This window comes from Miniopterus natalensis, chromosome 15 (assembly GCF_054644295.1).
Source record: "Miniopterus natalensis isolate mMinNat1 chromosome 15, mMinNat1.hap1, whole genome shotgun sequence".
Classification (NCBI taxonomy): Eukaryota; Metazoa; Chordata; class Mammalia; order Chiroptera; family Miniopteridae; genus Miniopterus; species Miniopterus natalensis.
Genome location: NC_142095.1, coordinates 49,372,523 through 49,394,024, shown reverse-complemented (window position 1 = coordinate 49,394,024; position 21,502 = coordinate 49,372,523). Strand labels below are relative to the sequence as shown.

Below are 21,502 nucleotides of genomic sequence, written 5' to 3'. Positions count from 1 at the left end.
TGTGAGCTCCAGCTGGAAGGTGGGCGTCTAGTTGAACTGTGTTAGTTCACGGGTGAGGAGTTTGGGGGAGCACTGCAGTTAAATGGGAGTGAAACCAGAGGCTACATAACAGAACCTGTGTAACACCAGGATGTGCCGGGCATCATGTCAGAGATTACGGTCAGGAGAAATACGGCATCACTCCTCCCTCCAGGGGTGTGCTTGCGTCCTGGTTATTAGTGACCCCCATCCCCCCCTGTAATGATTAGAGCAGTAGATGTGCTGTTAATCCGTTTTTATGCACAACTTACTTTATTTTTTATGAATATTCTTTTTGTCTTTCAGTTTTATTTTGTATTAGTTTTAGGTGTACAGTTTAGTGGGAAGACAATTATATACTTTGCATAGTGTTCCCCTCGATATTTCCAGTATCCCAAAGCGGACTATACATAGTTATCACAATATTATTGACTATATTTCCTTTGCTGTACTTATACCCCCCTCACTTTTGAATATTCTTTATGTAGAAGTTAGGTCATCACATAAAAATTTTTTAGATAAATTTCAAGTGCTTGGCAACTTGTGGGAAGCCTCCAAAATATTATGTTGGCTATTTGTTATGTTAAATAAAATCCTTGAACACCGTGTTTTGATTATTCGACTAATGAGAAATGAGAGGAAAATTTCCAATTAAAACCTGGTCTAATTAAAAGAAATAAGCCTTCTGTAGTGAGGTTAATTGGGCCTTGAGAGACTTATGGCTAAATTGCCATTACCACCAGACCTGGGCAGTTTCCCTTGGACAGCAGTCTGTGGAGTCGTGCTGGATGTCCCTGAATTTGGTGAGTGCATTTTATTTTATGTGACTTGCTGTTTGCTTTCTCTCTTTTGTTTGTAGGCTCTCAATGAGCCATGAGCCATGATCATTCAGCAGTGGTTGCTCTTGTACTTTCCATGGTCAGTGGAAGGCTAGGGTTTTTCATTAACAAAATGCACCATTTGTCACACTTCCAATAGAAAGGAACGTGTCACTTAGATTACTGTAGTTTTAGGGGTCTCTCAGTTCTTAAAGTGACAGGGTGAACCTTATAGAAACACAGCCCGCCTATTCAATTACTCAGATCATTTCCGACTGGAAGAGCCATTTAAAAGCACTCTACCACTAATTCAGATGGGATAGTATTGGTAACACTTGAAATGCCATTTATAAAACTCCCTTAATATTAATAGACACAGTTATCTTCTTTAATGGCTCATTTATAACATGCATGCAGTAATAAATTCTTCATGGATGCTTTCAAGCAAGCAATAAAAGCCATTTATGATATGGATATACCATATTTTTGGCAGAGAAACTTGCCTGCTTTAAATATGATGGTGACCATGCTTTAAATGACAGAGCAATTCCATGAGTTAGGTGATGATTTTATGACAGATCAGCAAGGCACCAGCCGCATATCAGGGCTTGAGACACATCACGTATGCAGCACACTTTCAGGTATCAAAGGCTCCTTAGTTACGGTCTTATTTCAGGATAAGTTTGCTAAGAGAGGTTGTAGTGGGTTTTGCACACTTTCCTGGAAAAGCTGAAAATTTCCGGAAGACAATTCAATGTGGTCTGTGACTTCAGCAACTGGAAATGGACACATCTTTCCTCATTTCCGTCTGAAGAAATGATGAATTATTTTATGTAGCAACTTCCAGCTCAAGTTCCCATTGACTTTTGGATAACACATCACTTAGTGGGACCATCTCTTCTCCCCTTCGCACTCATAAAACTCTTTTCCACGCCCCGAATGCAGGTTGCTAACTTCTGAAACATTTCTCACTTCTAGCATCATTGTCTTGACTGAGTAGAAATTAGTGTGGAGAAATGATTTACCACAGTGTCTAAACTCTTACGGGCATCAGCGGCCACATCATTAGCTGTCAGAATTATTCCTACTTGCGCCCTGAAGTCACCGGGCATCCCAGTGGGTCCCTCCCCGGGAGGTCAGATGAAGTGATGGTGAGTCTGGAAATAGCTAACTATTGGGATGGGATGTGCCCCCCGGGGGTGATGCAAGCCTGGCCTGGCGCTGCGGGAGGCCAGGCCGCAGGAGCAGCCCGAGGCCTGCGTGCTTTGCCAGGAGGCCCGAGTCTGCCTGGTCGCTCTTACAAAAATGCTCCTGGACGAGTGTCAGGAAATGGGCCCGAGTGGGTGCGCGACCAGAGGCCTCCTCCTGTTTTGTTTCAATGCTGAATTCCTTCATTGAGCCCCGCTGCGTCCTGCTCCGCGGGTGGATTTTCACTGACGTCCCGCAGGACTCGGAAGCGCAGTCGCTCTCAGTCGGTGTGGAACCAGCAGCCTAAGCCCAAGGTCTCTAGAAGTCTTGTTGTTAATCCTTACATGAGGATACCTTTTCCATTGATTTTTTAGAGAGAGTGGAAGGGGGGGAGAGAGAAAGAGAGAGAGAGGGAGGGGAGAGAGGGAGAGAGATCGATTGGCTGCCTCCCGCACTCACCCTCACCGGAGCTGAGGATTAAACCTGCAACCCAGGTACGTGCCCTTGACCAGGAATCGAACCCGCGACCCTTCGGTGCCTGGGTGGATGCTCTACCACGGAGCCGCACCAGGTAGAGCTCTAAAATTCTTGCTTGCTTGGTCTTAGTTTGGAAAATGACGTAAGCCTTTCATGAAGCTGCAGCAAGTCAGAAACACTGTTCCCACCATCTTTCCAGAGACGGCCAAACTCGCTTCGGGGTTAATATAAACACCTCAGGGTCCAAGCCAGGATCTGCCAGCAGATCACTCCAGGTGCCTGTACACATTTGTCCACAGACAGAAGCTTCTCCTACACGATCAGCTCCTTGAATTCCTGAAGAAAGACTTGTTTCCAGTCCGCTTACTAAAGCATGGGAAGGGACTTGGGAAGCAATTTCACAGTTGAGGTAGTAGGTACCCTGGTGCTGGATGGCTTGGGTCTGAGTCCTCCTCAGGCACTTGCTACCTGAGTGACCTTGGGCAGGGGACTGCGCTAGGCCTTACTTTCCTCACCTGTATGTCAGGATATAAATAAATCCTACTTTTAAGTGAGTTAATATTTTAAGTGCTTAACACAGTGCTTGGCCCATAGTAGGCATGATCTACCTGCTTTTTAAATACAAACAAACCTTCTCTGGGGGCTTGGGTGAATGCTCGGAGAATGGAACTAACCAGGGCATTCCAACGACCAGCTCTCCTCGTTGCTGAGGATGGGTAATAAATGGTCATTTTAGAATATCTTAACGAACTGGAGACTTTTCAGCAAATATTTAATGTCTTATTGTGGTGTGATTTCCAACTTAATGAAAAGTTGAAAGAACAGAAAAATAACTCTCATATACCCTTAATCCAGATCCACCAGTTTCTTACATTTTGCTCATTTGTTTTCTCATTCATTCGTTCGTTCGTTCGTTTGTTCGTTCGTTCATTCATTTGTTCATTCATTTGTTCATTCATTCATTCATTCACTTCATTCATTCATTCATTATTCTCTTCCTCCCTTCCCTTCCCCTTTCCTTCTCTCTCTCTCTCTCTCTCTTTCTCAGAATTGTTTGAAAGCAAGTTGGAGACATTCAACCTTTTCTCTTACATATTTCAGGCAGCATCTTTAAATAAAAAGAGACATTTTCTTTCTTAACTACAGAATAATGATAAAAATCAGGAAACTTAATGTTGGCAAAAAACTAACCTACCATCTACATTTAGAAATTGTGAATTATCCCAATAATGCCCTTTACAGCTCTATCTGTGTGATTGTACGTGTTTATGTTTGAGTGAATGTATGTGTATGACTGTGCATGTTTGCATGTGTGCATGTGTGTGGTGTGCACAGTCCATTCCGAGAATAACTCTGTGTGTGTGTATTTATTTTTTGTCCAAGATCCAATGTAGGATCACAGTTGCATTTAGTTGTTATGTGTCTGTCCTTCCTTTGGGACAATTCCTCACGTGTGTGTGTGTGTGTGTGTGTACGTATGCATGTACATATACATGCATGCATTCTTCATGTACACACATATTTATCATGACCTTGACACTTTTTAACAATACGGAGCAATTCCTTTGCAGAATGCTCTCAAATCTGAATTAGTCTGATTTTAACTCATAATTAGATCCAGGTTTAAGGTGGTTGTGTCTTACAGTTTTAAAAGGAACTTGGATATTTCATCATTGGAGGATTTCAGAATGACCAAATGAGGAGAACTTGGTGCTGTACAGACTGACGCGTGGAGTGAGGTGCGTGCAGCAAGCTGACCTGAGGGGGTTCTGAGGGTGCTTATCGGGGTAAACGACTGTATTCCAAACGGGTGGCCCGCTGAGGGCCTCGCCCCGCTGCGAGTGCAGGCAGGCAGATCAAGGCGAAGGGCAGGCAAAGTCTCCGCGTTCGCCCGAGAAGAAGCCCAGGCTGGGCGGGATTTGCCCTCATGTGCGGCGGGAATAGATCACACACCCGGGGACTCGGCCGCTGCCCGGCATCTCAGGGCTGCTTGTGCCAGGAAACGTGAGCGGGCGCCCGCTCTTTTGTTGTAAAAGAGCGAGATCCCCCCACAATACCAGCAGCCGGCCCCCAAATGCTGAGTCCCTTTAGTTCCCCCGAGAAGCGCTGGGCACATTAACTAGTTTCTTCAGCCTGGATGTGGTCAGTGTCTCATCACTGAAAACATTAGATGCTTAAAAACAAATGGCTCCGGAAGCAGCCTGGTGGGAGGCGCGGTGCTGTTGCTGGGAGACAGCAGCGAGAAGCAATGCTTTTGGGTTCACGCACAGTCGGGTGGTTTGGGATGTGCTAGCATTTGGAAGTGACAAGAAAGAGAGAGTCCTTTTCTGTACGTGTCGAGGGTCCACTCTGGGAAAATCTGACTGAATGAGCTACTGCTCAGCCTAGAATTAAACTCCCGGTTTCTCGTCTGGCATATGAACTATTAAATCATTTCTTTCCACCGATGAATCCATTTTTAATAAAGTGAAAAAAGAACCCCAGTGGCTCCTTTTGTGTGAAGAGAACAAGATAAATATTAGCTAGGAAAGGTCAAATTGGTTTCCAATATGTGGGGAGTTCGTTAGGATACGTTTGGATAAACTATACTGCACATTTCTTTCCAATCAGAAGGTCACGCTGTGCCTGTGGGTGGACATCAGGACAAACATACTTAATAAAGTTGCAGGATCGGAGAGATGCACATTTTCCAGTCGCTTCGAATACCTTATTTATACAGTTTTTAAAAGCTGCTTTCCTCTGGTTGAGCTCATCACTCAAGGCCCACTCTCTCCTGTAGCCCCCAAATTACAAGTCTGTTACTGAAAGTGTTCTCTAAGCAAACATGTAATCATTTCCAGGGACATCTAAAGAACAGGAGAATCTCCCTTGTGCTTTGGGAGATTTGTAGTGGGTTCAGCAGGATTCTAAAGTAAGTAGATTTGTTGCAAGAATAATTTTTATATTGCACTTGCAACTTTAATATCTCCTGACACACACTATTATTTGCTTTGGTCTCCGTGGGAGGGGTGTATTTAACTTAGAAATGGTGTAGTACACATTCCATTTTTGTTGTTGAGAAATCTTTGGTTTAGAATCATCTGAGTTCTTTTTGTACGAAGGTTTTTGCCCAGTAGAAAAGTCCTTTTAGGTCTGTGTGCTAAAGGGGCGTGCCGAGTGTCAATTATGGTATTAATAATGTTCTTTGTATTTTTTTATGGTGCTTTCCATTGGAACCACTTTTACCCTCTGCCTCCCATCAACACTTTTCAAGGAGCATCCATCTTCCGGTTTATGTTGCATAAAGCTAGGGCTTCAGATCTTCCTGCTGGCCTTTCCACTGCTCTATGTGCCCGGGCAAGTTGCAGAGCTCTTGGGAATGGACCACCCCTATTCCATTTTCACCCCTTGGTTAAGGAAATGAGGGAGTGGAATTTTGCATCAAGAATGGCATGGGAGCCTATTTCAGATTTTGAATGTCTTTGCTGTTGAGGGAACTTCTACTTTAAAATTGTATTCTGCTAACTGATATGTGGCGAGTTAATTAGTGCAGAATTCTGTATCCACCCCCCTCCCTGCGTATTTTAGGACATTTCACAAATGTATGTGTGTTTGGCTGTCTCCCACTTGCCTGAAACTGCAAGCATCACTGTAAAAACCATTATTTTGTTACTGGAAATTTGTATCATTTAAATGTTAAAATGCTAATGGCTTCCTGCTTTATTTTTTTTAATAGGTCTTCCCAAGCTAAAGTAATTTTTGGAACTGCAGAGATGGTTGGTCCTGGCTACAAATGGGAACTTGCAGTCATTCTGAAATGTATCCTGGAATAGTTGTGTTTCTCTGGAACCAAATCTTATGAAGTCTCCAAGGTAAAGTAATTGTAGCACATATCGAGAGATGGTATCTTTATGAAGCGCTCAGAATGTGGCAAAACGGAGTATCCTAGAGCTGATGATTCTTTATAAAAGCCTTCTTTTACATTTAACTTTTGGGAACTTGAGGAATTATAGTTTTTAAAATTTTAGTTCTCACTAAAATTATTTCAGTTTGTAAAGCAGTGTTTGGCTGTTCAGTAGGGCGAAACGTGAGGTTTTAAGGTAAATCAACTTTGTTTTACATTTGGACAAGAATGTTCAGGGTGGAGGAAACTGAGGCTGAAGTACAGATGTGGCAGGTTGGAAGTCCTTTTTGGGAGTCTGGGTTATTGAATGATATAAAGAATTATTGCTGAGTAGAGGCCCTCGGCCCCAAGCGCTTCTCCAGGGAATCACAGCTTTCCTAAGTCAGTGCTGTTCTGGGCCTGGGACCTGCAGCTACTCCCCGGGAGAGTCTTCCACGCAAGAAGGTGCGTCAGGGACCGTCGCCCGAGACTGGAATGGCTGCCCCGAGCCTTTGGATTTGGAGCTTGTTAGGATCTCGCCGGGGAGAAAGAACTGTTCTGCTGATGTGGGACAGAGGGACCTGAACTCGGGACTGGAACCCACACTGCAGGAGAGTCAGAGGTCGGGCTGCAGACAGTGGGCAGCAGCCGGGAGCTGCTCGGCCTGGGGCTGGGGGAGCAAGGGGGGAAGGGTTTGCCAGCTCCTAGGGGAAGGGACCCTGAGAGCTGGCAGCATGGAGAGGGAACGGCCAGCTCCACAGGTCCTGCCCGAGGCAGAGAAGGTGCAGGTGGGGAGGGGCCCCCGCCTCTCCCTTCCACCCCCAGGGTGCAGCCAGCATCTCCTATGGGTTAAGCCCGGGGGAGCCTGCTGATCCAGGAGCCACGCGGGGGGAGCAGAGAGAATGGACCTGAGGGCAAAACAGGCCCCAGCTGGGATGGGGTTCAGATTTGAACTTCTTTCCACGACGCTGTAATGAGCCTGGCGCGGGCTTTTCATACCTCAGAGGATGGGTCATCTGTTTCTCATTCTGCTCCTCTTTTAAAATTTATTTTTCAAGTACAGTTGACGTACAATGTGTTTCAGGTGCACAGCAGAGTGATTAGACATTTATATACCTTAGGAAGTAGTCACACGTGCTTGGGTCTTCTCTTGAGGATGACCCCTCAGCTGCACAAAGTAAATTAGGTGCTTGCCATATGCCACAGAGCCTTCTACTTGCAGATGGCCAGCAGTGGACATTGGTGCTCAGCAGGGTCCCCTCAGGAATGAAGGGCTTATTCTCTCAACTGCTGGGAACCCTGCAGGAGATGGCCACCTTGCCTAAGATGACCCTTCTCTTTAGAGCAGCACATGTCCAGTCACTGACCAACATGGGATTGTAAAGGCCTGGCCCCTCTGCCCACTGTGGTCCATTGAGAAGCGGCTGCTCAGCTTTGGAGCCCTCCATAGGGTTATCTGAGGCCTTTCCTCCCTCTGTCCTGACTTCTTTCCTCCCTGTGCCTCTCCTGCCACAGCTGATGATCCCAGGAACACCCCTTAATAACCTCCTGCTCACCAATTTCCATCTCAGAGTAGGCTTCCCAGAGAACCCAACCTTTGGGACTCAGCAAATATACTCTTCAAATGTGGTAAAAAACCATCCAGACAAGGTGAGGTGATGCGGGGACTGATAAACAGATAGAAACTGAGTTTCACCCGTATGTCAGGTGGGAGCGATCACCTGAAAGCCCCAATCTGAACTTGGAGATTCTAAACTGGATTGGGGCAGGGGAGCCATCCCGGTAAGCAGGGGAGGGTTCAGCGACACTCAGGGAGGGTGAACGAGTTAAGCCAACAGGAGGCCTGGACATCTGAAAATTGGACTGAGAACAAGAGGTGACCTGCTCCCGGGGTTTTGTCTCTGTGAGCTGAGATGGGGAAGGTGGGACAGTGCTGGGAGAAACTGAGGATCCTGCAGGCCTTCGAGGCAGAGAGCAGGGTTCCCTGTTGGTTTAGGAGGCTCCGGATCGGCAAGGCAGGGCCCTTTTAGCACCTAGTTCTTCAAGGTGATCTTGTTGCATCTGGCTGCTTTAAAGGTAGACTGAGTCTCAAATCAGTGAGCAAATATGACAGCTTTCCAATAAGATCTATTTGACTAAATTATGAGAGGCAGAGCGAGAGAGAGAGAGAGAGAGAGACAGAGACAGACAGAGACAGAGACAGAACTGACGGTGGAGTGGGTTCCTGGAGGAGTGTGTCACTGGCTCGGTCCCGGAGGCTGTTCTCCCTCTGCAAGGAATCAGGGTTATGGTTGAGGTGCTGTGCACTGGCTGAGGTTTGTAGACCTGTCGTTCCTTCCAGGATGCCCTCAGGAACTTTGTCCCCAGTGTTACCTGAACACAAATCCAACCCCATGAGCCAGGTCTTGGTTGAGTTTATACATCTTGTATATGAAGAGTGAGTTTCTTGGGTCCACTAGCGGTGGAGCATGTGATCACAGACACCATGAGCCACGGGCCAGGCAGGACCTAATATTGCTAGAGTTACAAATGCCAAGCTCCCCGAATTTGCTTAAAAAAGTTAATTTAAAAAAAGAGCAGCCCGGCCAGGTGTGGCTCAGCAGTTGAGTGTCGACCCAGGATCCAGGCGATTGGGGTTCGATTCCTGGTCAGGGCACATACCCGGGTTGCAGGCTCGATCCCCAGGCGGGGGCATGCAGGAGGCAGCTGATCAGTGACTCTCATCATTAATGTTTCTATCTATCTCTCTCCCTCTCCTTTCCTCTCTCTGAAATCAGTAAAGATATATTAAAAAAAAAAAAAAAAAAAAAGAGCAAACAAAAAAGTTAATCAAGTTCTAATTTTCCTATAATATAAAAAAGGGCAGAAAATTAGGGGGGGTTGCATTTTTGATATTGTCTTTTTATTTACTTTTTTGAGTTTGTTTTAGAATAGACCATACAACCATGTTTGTGAATGGAATTGTCTTTGAACAACTGTTTTGATGAAGTTAATTAAGCTCACTTGTTTATTTTGCCAGGTTAATTGAGATAGATATATTTGTCACAGGGCATTGTGTATGTGTAAGGTGCACAGTGTGTTGACTTGATACCTATAAACTGCAAAATGATGGCCCCTGTGGCCTTAGCCCCTCCCCCACCTCTCCCATGGACCATTTTATTTTTTTGTGTGTGGTGAGAACACTGAAGATCTACTGTTTTAGCAACACTCATGCACATGACGCAGTGTCATCAGGTATAATTGTCATGCTGGATATGAAATCCCCGAACTTGTTCATTTCATAACTGGGACTTTAATCCCCACATCTCCCCATTTCCCCCACCTCCAGCCCTTGGTAACCACCCCTCTGCTCTCTATTTCTGGGGTTTGTCTTTTTGAGATTCCACATTTGTGTGATGTCTGGGGTATTTCTCGTTGCCTGACGCGTTCACTTAGCATAATGCCAACAAGGTCCTTCCAAATAGTTGCCCACGGCCGGCCTCCTCCCTCCTCGCGTTGAGCAGCACTCGCACATACGTATGTGCCCTGTCGTCTTGTCCGTCCATCCAAGGTGTCTGCGTGAAGTGTATTTACTTTTGCCTGCACTTGCCCATATTCCCACCAAACTTTGAGGTTCGTTTAATAAGCTATGAGGCCGGTCAGTCAAAGAAACCAGGAAAAGCTCTTGGGCTGGGTGTGAAATTTTTGTGGTTTCTTTCAGATGCCGACACCTGCATATTTATTTGAACTGGGCTCTCGGTATGTAGCTTCTAAATTCCGTGATGTAAAATAGTATAAACTGCCATGTTCTATCAGGGCGACTCGAGCTACACCATGGGGACTTCTCACTGAGGCCTGCTGCTAACTTGGAAAACTCTTAATTATAAACGGTGTTTATTGAAAATTGAGTTACTGCTCAGCGCAGATAAGGTTTGATGAACCCTCAGCCCGCCTTCCCTGGACTATTTGCCAAAGAGCCCTGCCTCACCGCCACCGCTCTGTCCTTTCTCCCAGGATGACAGTCCCTGCGAAGGCAGTGTTGCCGCTGCGCTGGCTCTTTCTGGCCACCTTGCTGACGGTCTGCTGTCAGCTGATGTCCGCCTCGAGCCCACCCCCGGGACACGCAGGTAGGCCCCTTTGAGCTCATTATGTGCCGATGAGATCAATTAGTAAAGCCCTTTCAAAGTCCGAGGCACAGTTTAGTCCCAGGTCATGGACAAGAGCCTGAGGTTGTGTAAATAACGAGAGGAAGCAGAAACACGGCGGATCAAGCAGTTTATTTTGTTCATTTTGTTCTTTTGTGTCCAAATATAAGTGAAACCATATGACATTTGTGTTTCTCTGTCTCACTTATTTCACTTAGCGTAATACCCACTAGGTTCATCCACACTGTCGCAAGTTCTTCGGTTATGGCCGAGTGACGTCCCGCGGTGTAGACGCGCCACAGCCTTTTCCCCGCACATCTGCCGCGGGCACTTGGGCGGCTTCCGCTTCTCGGCGGGCGGCCGCACTTCATCGGGTGTGTGTTCCTGCAGCTTGCTTTGGAGGCAGGGCATCTTTATTGATAAACCTAAGTTAATGTTTATAGGGCTATAGCGAAGGGAGCCTTCAGATAATTCACGACCCTTTGAAGATGTGTGGAGGAAAGGTGATGAATGGTTTTTAAAAAAAGGAGAGAAAGAAAGAGGAAAGAAAAAGGAGAGGGCTGCCTCTTTTGCATGGGGCCAAAAATGGGCTGTCTCAAATTTTAGAGACTCATTCAGCTAATCTCTAGGGAGACCCATGTCTATACTTTGCTTATTTCTTAAAAAAGATTAAGCTCATCAATGAAGCATCTGTGTGTGTGTGTGTGTGTGTGTGTGTGTGTAACTGTCTCCACCTCTTCTTGTTACATATATGTTTAAAGTGACAGAGGCTTGGAAATGCCCTTATGAACTGTACTTTACCGAATAATTGGTATTTATCAGCAGGCTCTTTGCCAGTTTACTGTCTCTGCTTTGGTATTTGAGGTGTGACAGTGCCAGGCATGTTTTGACTTCTTAGTGAAAGAGTGAAGCTTGAACCAAAAACCATATATGTGTCAAAACTGTAAAGTATTTCTCCAGAAGGTCTTGTGTATGGAGAAGTTTATTAGATATTCTTACCCTCAAACATACAGCTTTCTACTCAATTATTCTTTTTTTTAAGAAATATGTCTTCATTTTAGAGAGAGGAAGGGAGAGGGAGAGAGAGAGAAACATCAATGAGAGAGTCATTGATCAGCTGCCTCCTGCACACCCCTACTGGGGATCGGGCCCGCAACCCAGGCATGTGCCCTGACCGGGAATAAAACCGCGATCTCCTGGATCCTAGGTCAATGCTCAACTGCTGAGCCACGCCAGCCGAGCTCTATTCAGTTATTCTTATATTTTAAGTTAAGACATAATTTAGGCTAAAGATGATTTTTGAAATCTCTTATGACTCAATTTTTACTCATTAAGCTATAGTTTCAAGAAGACAAAAATAATGATTGAAATGTTAATGAATCAGTGTAAAACATACCATTGGGCTACTGTGAATTTTTGATGAGCTTCTTCAGGGCAGAGTGCTTGAAGTCGTTAGTCTTGTCTGTTTAATACACATCTTTTCCTGGGTGCTGCTTGAGGGTCAGGCTGGTAAACAGGCAAGCGCTTCAGTGGGCAGGTTAGCAGCAGCAGATTCCCAGGAACTAGGCTTGAGACTGTGTTGAGAGTGATTAAAACGTGGCAGAAACAGAGGACACGGTTTCAAGTTTAATCTGTGTGGCAGTCTTATTTCATACCATAACCCTTTGAATTTGAAAAAGGTAGAACTATAGGGGTAAAAAAAAATTAAGATTAGAATTATATACACAAGACATCTGGACAATATCTTCCATATAAGCAAATGGTCAGCAGCAGTGGGGATGTGAGAAGTCCGAGAAAAACCTGGCTAAATCCTGCTAAATAAATGAAATTTTCACCCTAGAATTTCTAGATGATTTTGTTTGGATGGTCATCACATGTCCTCTGGTTCTTCTTTGGCTTTTGGGGGATTCTCCCTGCTTTTGTCTTTGGAATTTAAGTCCCTCTCATTTCCTCATCTTAACAACCATCAGAGCAACCAGGACAGTTCTGCCTGCAGGGGGCTCTGCTCGCTCCCTGTGGCAGATGCAGCCTGGCCCTCCATCACTGAGCCTGGCCTTCTGCTGACAGTGTGCCTGTTGAGACTGAGGGTTCCTGGTCCATTGTGAAGTCCTACTCCCTTACAGGTTTCTTAGGTTGTGTCCCTGATGCCTGGAATACAGTGGGTGCTAAGTGCATATTTATATTAGGCTAATGCTGTCCATTTGTCTCTATGTAATCAATGATGTAGTTTTCTGCTGGTGGTATAAATGCCAAACAATATAGGCAGTGTGAAAGATGTCCTCTTAACTCTTTTGTTGATAATGTGTGTGTGTATGTGTGTAAAGAGATTTATTATAAGGTACTGGCTCACACAACTATGGAGGCTGGGAAGTCTCATGATCTGCAGTCTGCAGGTTGGGGACCCAGGAGAGCCAGTGATGTGGTCCCAGGGCTTGAGAGCTGGGGAGTTGATGGTGTAGATTCCAGTCCGAATCTGAAGGCCTGGGAGTCCGAACATAGAGCTCAGCCATCAGAAAACAGACGTCAGCCTTCTTCTGCCAGGTCCTCAGGGATTGCATGAGGCCCGGCCACACTGGAAAGGCTCATCTACTTTCCCCCGTCCACAATTCAAATGCTCATTTCTTCCAGCACACACACCTGGAGGTTTGTTTAAGCAGCTATCTGGGCATGCTACGGCTCACTCAGGCTGACACATAACATTAACCATCACAACTATCCTAGAAAAAAAGGATGTGTATTCCCACTGTGTGTCTGCACATGATTGTCATGTGCACCCAGTTCTGTACCTTGCTTTCCCCCCATTTAGCAACAGAGTTTGGGGGTCTTTTCTTTTGGTACTTACAGATCTGTGTCACTGTCTGACGCTGCATGGTCTGTTGTGTGGATGTGCTATAAATTACTTGATCTCTCCTAATTTTGGGGGACATTGAGGTTGTTACCAGATTTGTACAGATATTTACGTCCTGACTTCAGGTGAGTTCTCAGTGGTGAAACCCCGAGTGCGGGTGCATGTATATGTGTTAGTGAGAGCTGGTGAACCGCTGTAACGCGCAGACCAAACATGCATAGTGGCTCAAACAAAAGAACTTTGATTTTTTTGCTGGTGAGTGCTGGGTGGGTAAATAGGTCCCCGGGTGGTCCTCCTCTACGGCAGTCCTTTGGGACCCGCGTGGATGGAAACTCTCTCATTTCGTCCCCTGGCTTCCATGGTGGCTCTGAAGTGGTCTCCAGCCCAGCCGGCTGGGAGGGAAATGAGCTGGGCGGGCGCCCCTGGGAGGGGTCAGAGCCACGGCCTGGCCTCACTGGGCGGCTGGGAGGCTTTCGGCCGTGGGCCCAGGCGAGGGGAGAGCGTGAATGCTGGCGAGTATCCCGCCGCCTCTGACATCCTGTATTCACCTGTTACTAGGTAGAAGCATCCTGCAGAGCTTTTGGACTTATTTATACTTCTACCAACGGTAGTACAATAGACCCTCGATTTTGCAGACCTCCATTTAACAGGCTTTGGCTTAACAGACAGAATTTCTGTGGTCTGTATGTCATATGAGAAAATTAATACCCTGTTAATTTAAAAATGCTTTTAACCAAGATTTGCTTATACTTATTTTTTTGTTTTTAATTCACTGTTATTTTTAACAAATTATGTTGGAAAAAACACTGTAGTAATTTCACTGGCATAAATAAATATTAGATAGCTACAAGTATAGTCTACATATTTAAATCCAAGAGTCACCGCTTATAAACAATGTTCGGCGAATCATTAGCACGTGATCACAGCGCTTCTCCGGTGCTAATTGGTTCTGTTGTCACCTGGCGTGACTTTCTGTCTCGGTTCTAACACGTGCCCGCCAAAGTTCCCGTGTGCGCCCGGCCTGTGCATTTGTTCACTCAGGGCGGCTGGTGAATGTGGCATTTGCTAGACCAGTTCAGTATAAATTTAAAATGACAGTAATACATATAGAAAACTTTTCTGTGAAATTAGACTTTTCATTCATACTTCATTTTAATTAACAAACATGTCTACATAAGTAAAATCAGGTTAACTAATTTGTCTGTTGTTTAACATATGCATTTGGTAAACCTACTTTTTTATACGACGGACTTTGGGCTTTAACGGACGTGCCCTCGCCTGTGAGTTCCTTAGATCGAGGCTTCTCTGTGGCGATGCCGCCTGGTCCCATGCCCTCAGCAGCTCCGGGTGCCAGCACATTTAATTTTTTTTGCCAATATAGTAGTGAAAACTGCTGTTGCTATATTTTTTTACTACTAAAGTCTCTCTCAGTGTGCTGGTGAACGACCTGTTTTTCTTTGAGCTATTTAATCCTTTATCCATTTCCCCCTTGGTTCTATGCATTGTTTTCTTACCAACTGGCAAAAGCTCTTTGTAGATGGAGGACAGCAGAGGACGAGGACCGTCCCCTCCCCCCACTCCCACTCCAGGGAGGCTGTGTGCGCCTGCGTGCATGTGTGTGCGTGTGCGCGTGTGCGTGATGCGGAGACAGTTGGGGGCCAGGCGGTTTTTCCTAGTTAGCTCTCAGCTGCTGGGAAGCTCGAGGTCAGAATCCGCTGGGGGCTGTGCATGGAGACGCGGAGAAAGTGGCTTTTTCCTTCACCTTGCCGTCCCTGAGGAAGCGCGGCAGCAGGCGCCGGCTGCAGAGCTCACCTGGCTGCTGTGTGATGTGCAGAGGTCCCCGCGCTGTCCCCAGGGCTGTGGTCGGGCCGGTCAATTAAAGGAACAGTGGCCCCAGCAACCCTAGGTGGCGGCTTGTTGGATGCTTTGAGTGGCTGGGACTAGAAGAATGGCTTGTTGACGGTTGTCCATAAGCGAGATATTTTACAACCCACCCCTAAGACGGAGCAGGGGATGAAGGCGGACCCGCCCTCAGCTTGGGAGGTGGAGTGTTGGGTGTGGGCTGGTTTCATTTTAGTTCAAGCAATAAAAACAAAACGAAAGCCGGCCTAGTTTCACAGGTTGGGTGATGGGAGTCTTTCTTTAAGGTAAATGGCATCGATAAACTTGCCTGGGAGTCCAGAGGTGATATTTGTAAGCAGTGGGAAAACACAATAGACTCTTTGTTGTTTTTAAAATTCTACTTGACCTATGACTGGTTTGGAGACCACATGGACTTCTGGAGCCTGAAGCTACAGGTAAGCTGAAGGGGCCACCTGGCAGGTTAATTTCTTTTAAAGGAGGACAGTTAACTCTTCCCCAACTAGCCCAGTGCCCTTTATTCCCTTTCTCTTTGCCCTGTAACCAGAATACTTCCCCGCAAGAGGGCAGCAAACGGAAGGAAGTGGAAAGATGCTGGCAGTTCCAGAACCTTGAGTCCTCCGGCATTAATCGCTTAGGCTGTCTGGGAAAACTTCACTTGATGTAGACATGATGAGTTTTGGACACAGTGCGCCCCACATCCTTGAGATCTATCCCTGGGAATATTTGTACACTTCAAAATATTTAAATTTCCCCTTTGAAAACAGAATCATGGCTACTTTCCTGATGTGGCTGAGAGAGTTGGGGACTTGGTGCTCTGGTTTACAAGTTCCTGTCAGTAGTTCCATTTCCCAAAGAGCCTTAATATGACCTGGCCTGGGTGCTTCAACTCCACCAAATGCCGTGGTGCCTACCTACTATTTAGTATAATCTATTTTGGTGTAAAATCTCCTATTTAATATATTCTATACAGGTGTCAAGGCCTGTAAAGCTGGAGACACTTGGGAATGAGGCAGTAAATGGAACCAAGCGTTGGACCTATGGAAACAAACATAATTCTGCTTCTGCACATCCTGGCCGTGTGACCTTGTCTAGGCCACTTAACCTTTCTGAACCAGCTCCATCTGTAAAAATGCATCTCTTTATTGCGCTCTGCCTTCTTTCGATAGTGTTTCTGTTTTTATACAGGTTCTGTACTGTTTAAATTTATGGAAATTTAGGTGTTACATTTTTGCTTTTATAAATGATAATGCATAATATGAATGTTGTGGTTGTGTGTTTTGGTGCATGGTGTTATTTTTGACATAGGATGAATTATTTGAAGAGTAGTTTTGCATCCAACTTTGGGCCCATGTTTCTGTCCCTTTAATGGCTGACATTTTGTGGGAATCCTGCAGATCCTTTGATTGGAATGATTATTTTAGCTCTAATTTTCCATAAGAAACCTCTGTTTCTTTCAAAGACAACAATTCGGTGGGGAACATAACTTCTACAGTTTTTTGTGAGGCTTAAATGTGATGTGTTATTTGTGGAAACTTCAAGTAATAAAGCTGGATGCATAAGCTGCTATTTTTACTTTTCCGGCTAAAATGAACTGGACTGTCCCAGACGGTGGGGAAAGTTCTCTGCCTGCACCCACTGAGCTCCGGCGCCGGGGGAAGGCGAGGACAGAAGAGCTGAACTAGAGGCAGGACCTAGTCTATTGCAGGGGTGTCGGGGAGAAATATGTGAGCCACACATGTAATTTTAAGTGTTCTATAACCAATCAGAAAGTAAAAAGAAATGAGTGAAGTTAATTTCACTAATCTATTTTATTTAACCTAACCCCAAATATTTCAACGCGTGGCACCAGGCACATGTGGCTGGAGGCTGCCACACGAGCTAGCAGTTGGGGTTTAGCATTACTTTTTGAAAGATTTGAATTATGAGTTATTTGATTATAGGGCACAATGTTTTATATCCCTTTATTTTATTTCTTTTTATGTTTTAGTTACTTTTTTTTAAAGTTATTGACTACTTCTAAATTTAGGGAAAGCTCCAGATAATGTTGTTTCCTAATGAACTGCTCATGTGCTCATTTTCTGTAAGAACATATTTTTAGAGAGAAATGGCAAAATAACTTGAAATAGTGTGTGAGTGATGGTGTCAGCTTTAAGTCTTAAAGTTACTCCCTGGAAATCTTACTCTGACAATAACAGGCATTTACCCACTGGAGTGACACCTGAGGGTGTAACGATACAGCTTCTCCCATAATTGTCCGGGTCTTCCTCCCTCCTGCCCCTCCCAATGACCGCTGCTCCCTAACTGGGGGTCTATTGCTAACGAGGCAGGCCCACAGGAAGACGAAAGCACCGTGGAAAGGCACGAAGCCGTGTTTCCCAGCGATTGAGGGGGGGCGTCTCCGAAAGGCCGGGCCCAGTGCTGCGGCCTGGACCCCGCAGGGCAGGCGGAGCCTGGCTGTGTATTAGCAGCTGCCCTGCGGATGGTCTGCGCCCGCAGGGAGGCCGGACACCGATTCAGGGGACGGAAGGTCACATCTGACTCCATCCTTGCCAAGCTCCTGTTCGACCCCCAGGTCCGTCTCCATGTCGGTGTCCCTCCTGCTGGCCAGCCGGCTTTCTCCGCCCTTGCTGAGTCTTTGAGGCAGACAGGCCTTCGGAGAGCTCTCTGGACGGTTAGGAATATCCCTTTTCCCTCGAGAAGAAAGTCCCCCTTTCTCCTTTCCAGCCATGAACTCCCACCCCGTAAACAAGGCCTACTGTTTGGGGTTAAAAGGCCACGGTCAATATCGTATCTAAAAGTCAGCGCTATGCAAGGAAACCAGAACCTTCTGTTCCACGCAAGGGAAGTAAAATCATCGGTAAAATGGTTCAGGAGAGGTCGAGATGGGCAGGAAGAACAGGGAGGTTCTGGTTGTCCTAGGCATTACTTGGGTGCTTACGTATTTTGGCCCACATGGTGGCATCACTCAGAAGCCCAGTAAAAGGATTGATGATTGTGTGGAGACTGCTCAATAGTTAGAAACAATCCTGCTCCTAATGCTGTGTGACATCGATGCTTATGTGTTAGGGACTGCCTGAAATCCGGTAAGAACTAGAACCAATTTAAGCTGGGCTGGGAGGGCCCAAGGGTGGTGGCAGCTCCAGCTGGGCTCTTCCCATTTCTTACCTGCTGTGGACAGAGGACTGGGGCCCCGCAGCAGCAGGGGGAACAGCCGAGAACTTGGTTGCAGGGGAAAAATATGAGTATGAAATGAAGTAAGTGAATCGATCCGGCGTTGTTAGGAGCGGCTCATTCCTCTGTAGCCTGTCACGCACTCTGCATAGCTGGGGTATATCAGTAAGCAGGGTGTGGGGGACTTGGACAACCTGAACTTGGTTGTGAACAAAGGAGTGCAAGGTTAAGGGGTGTGTCTTCTCCCCCTAAATCAAACACAGGCTTAGCGTTTGTTATGTGGAAACATTTGCGAGGGATGGTGGGAGTCATTTCCTTCAAGGGGAGCTTTGAAAGCTGGTTGGATTTGAGCCAGAGAAGTCGCTGTTTTCTCGCAGACATCCCGCTGACCAGGGGCGGGCAGTGATTTCTAACTGGGGATGTTGCATGCGTCTGACCTGCTGTGGCCAGTCACGTCCCATGGGGAGCAAGGACCATGTGTAAAGCGAGAGAGCAGCGTTAACAATTTTTCTCCTTAGTATGCTTTCAGAGCACCGTCTAGAAATCTGAAATACCCAGGATCACCACTTCAGCATTTTGGTGGCTAGGTGTCTGCGTGTGTCTGTGAGTCTTTTCCTGAAGGAAAATCAGTTTGGTCTCTCTGGGGGCCCAGGGGAGGGGCATGAAGCTTCCTGCCTCTTCTCCCCTGTGTTGTGCTCATCCTGAGTCTGTTTTCCAGCGAGCCTGGCCTTCGACTCGGTGTATGGCAGGGTAGAACCCGGATTGCTCCCTAAGTTGCCAAAATTTTAATTTGAACCCTATTAATTTTGGAATTTGTGATGATCCTAAAACGATAGGGCTGAGATTTGCTTTGCAAATAAACAATGTACATGTGTTTGCCCAGGACCTGTTTAAGTTACCTTATAAATTGTCCAGTGCTTTGGAAGCATTTATTCGCCATGAGACCAAAATGCTCATTGTTACCTTTGCCCTGTGAAGTCCTGGCTGTGTGAGCTTGTGAATAACAGTTATTTAATCTCTCTGAGCCTCAGCTCAATCTCTTTCCCTGGAAACAGGAGTAATAACATCCCCTATCTGAAATGTTTTTTCTGAGGTTTAAATGAAATAGTTCGTATGAAGCGTTTGCTGTTATGTTTGGGGCTTAATGCATTGATTTTAATTTTTTAAAATGATATAATCGACAAACAGTAAACTGCACATATTTAAAAGTGTAAAATTTGTTCTTTAACATATAGGGACATACATACATGTATATTACATGCCTCCATGAAACCACCTCCATGATCAAAGTAAAGAGCATGCCCACCACTCCCGAGCGTTTCCTGGGCCCCTTTGTGATCAGCCCCTTTTGCCCCACCCTCTCCCGTCCCCTGGCAAGCACAGGGCTTTGTGTCCTTATAAACGAGTTTGCATTTTCTAGATTGCGTTTACGCAGAATCATACAGTATGCATTCATTTGTTTGATTCCTTTCCACGTAACTGTTTTATGATTCATCCATGGTATTGCATGTATCAGTGGTTCTTTGCATTGCTGAGTAATATTCTACCATGAGCCACACTGTTCATTCATTCACCTGGGCACTTGGGGCGCTTCCAGTGTTGTCTGTTACAAACAGAGCAGTTGCTAACATTTTGTGCAGGTGCTTGTGTGGACACATGCTTTCCTCTCAAGTAAATAAAATACCTCGGGGGCGGGATGGCTGGTTCATATGGTGTAAGTGGATATTTGGCTTTATCAGAAACTGGCAAACTGGGTTCCAAAGTGGTTCCACCGCCTCCCACTCCCACCCCACCAGCCATATATGAAGCGTAGTCCTACATATTCTTGCCAGCACTTGGTTTGGTCTGTGTTTTTAATTTTAGCCATTTCAGTAGGTGTGCAGTGGTTTTAATTTGCATTTTCCTAGTGGCTAATGGCTGTGTGCATCCTTTTGTTTGCCTTTCTGTATGTCTGTGGTGAAGTCTATTTAAATTATTTGACCTCTTTTTAAAAGTGGGGTTGTTTTCCTAAAGTTGAGTTTTGAGGGTTCTTTATATATTCTTTTTTTCTTCTTCATATATTCTTGATACAGTTCCTTTATTGGGTAAATGAATTGCAAATATTTTCTCCCACTCTGTTCATTCTCTTAACAGTGTCCTTTGAAGAGAAGTCCTGTGTTTTGGTGAAGTCCAGTAAACCAATTTACTCTTTTATGTGCTGTGCTTTGAGGTCTTAGAACTACCTGCCCCTAACCCAAGGTCATAGAGGTTGTTTTCTATGAAATGCTTTAGTTTTAGGCTTTGCATTTAAGTCTGTGATTCATTTTGAGTTAAGACTTATATATGATGCACTTAATGCATTTTTAGTTGGTAAAAAACATTGTCCGTTATAAATTCTCCTCTTGTTATTTAGGTGAAGTTGCTAAAAGTAGTTGAAAATAAAAAAAAAAATCATAGATTTTCTTTTAAGTAACAGTTATTTTAATAAGCCAGACTGATAGTCCCACACTAATTAGTGTGAATTTGTGAGTTAAAATAAAGGTGTGGGATAATTTAAACAATACAGCTTTCAGATAAAACTCTTTCAGACAGACCACATTTGCACATCTCTGGACAATGAGGTCAGCCTGGAAGCCTAGAAACCTGCTTTTCTTGCGACTTAGACAGTAACTAGTTCTCTAGACCATGACAGATTACTGCGACAAACTGTTTAGTGTCTTGGCCTCAGTTTGCACAGCAGTAAAACATAGAGGTTTAGATGAGTTTTTAAGTTCACAGTGCGTAGATCTGCCAGGAGGGGTGGTAGATTCTTACAGGCCCTTCTATCTGCCTTTGTACCAGTAATTGACCAGATTGTCCCTCATCTGTATTTGTCTCATTTTTCAAGCATGTGTTGATGGCATTTTGATGGAGAAAATATGAATTAACTTTTAAGGGCTTTGATTTCTACTAATGCTGTGTCACTTAAGCATTTTTGTAATCAAAGAGTACAATAGTGCAACCACTATCTGATTGAAAATATACTGTGAACTTTACTGTTACCAGTAAAATGCCTTCTTACTCATGTCAGCTGGGAACCTACAGCTAGATGATTTCCTGCTCAGGTCTGGTCAAGCTTTGAGGTCTGACTGGCTAGTGGGTTTCTGCATTGCTC

General features: G+C 45.3%; 1 protein-coding gene across 1 annotated transcript in view; it reads left to right on the top strand.

Annotated features, from left to right (window-relative positions):
• Positions 1-4,188: 4,188 nt before the first annotated feature.
• The window catches only part of TAFA4 (TAFA chemokine like family member 4), a 96,097-nt gene continuing 78,783 nt past the window's right edge, over positions 4,189-21,502 (top strand). Inside the window, exons 1-3 of the mRNA XM_016204192.2 lie at positions 4,189-4,240; positions 6,217-6,352; positions 10,357-10,469. Of these exons, the coding sequence (XP_016059678.2) occupies positions 6,339-6,352; positions 10,357-10,469 (127 nt within the window). The 5' untranslated portion in view covers positions 4,189-4,240; positions 6,217-6,338. The remainder of the gene's footprint in view (positions 4,241-6,216; positions 6,353-10,356; positions 10,470-21,502) is intronic.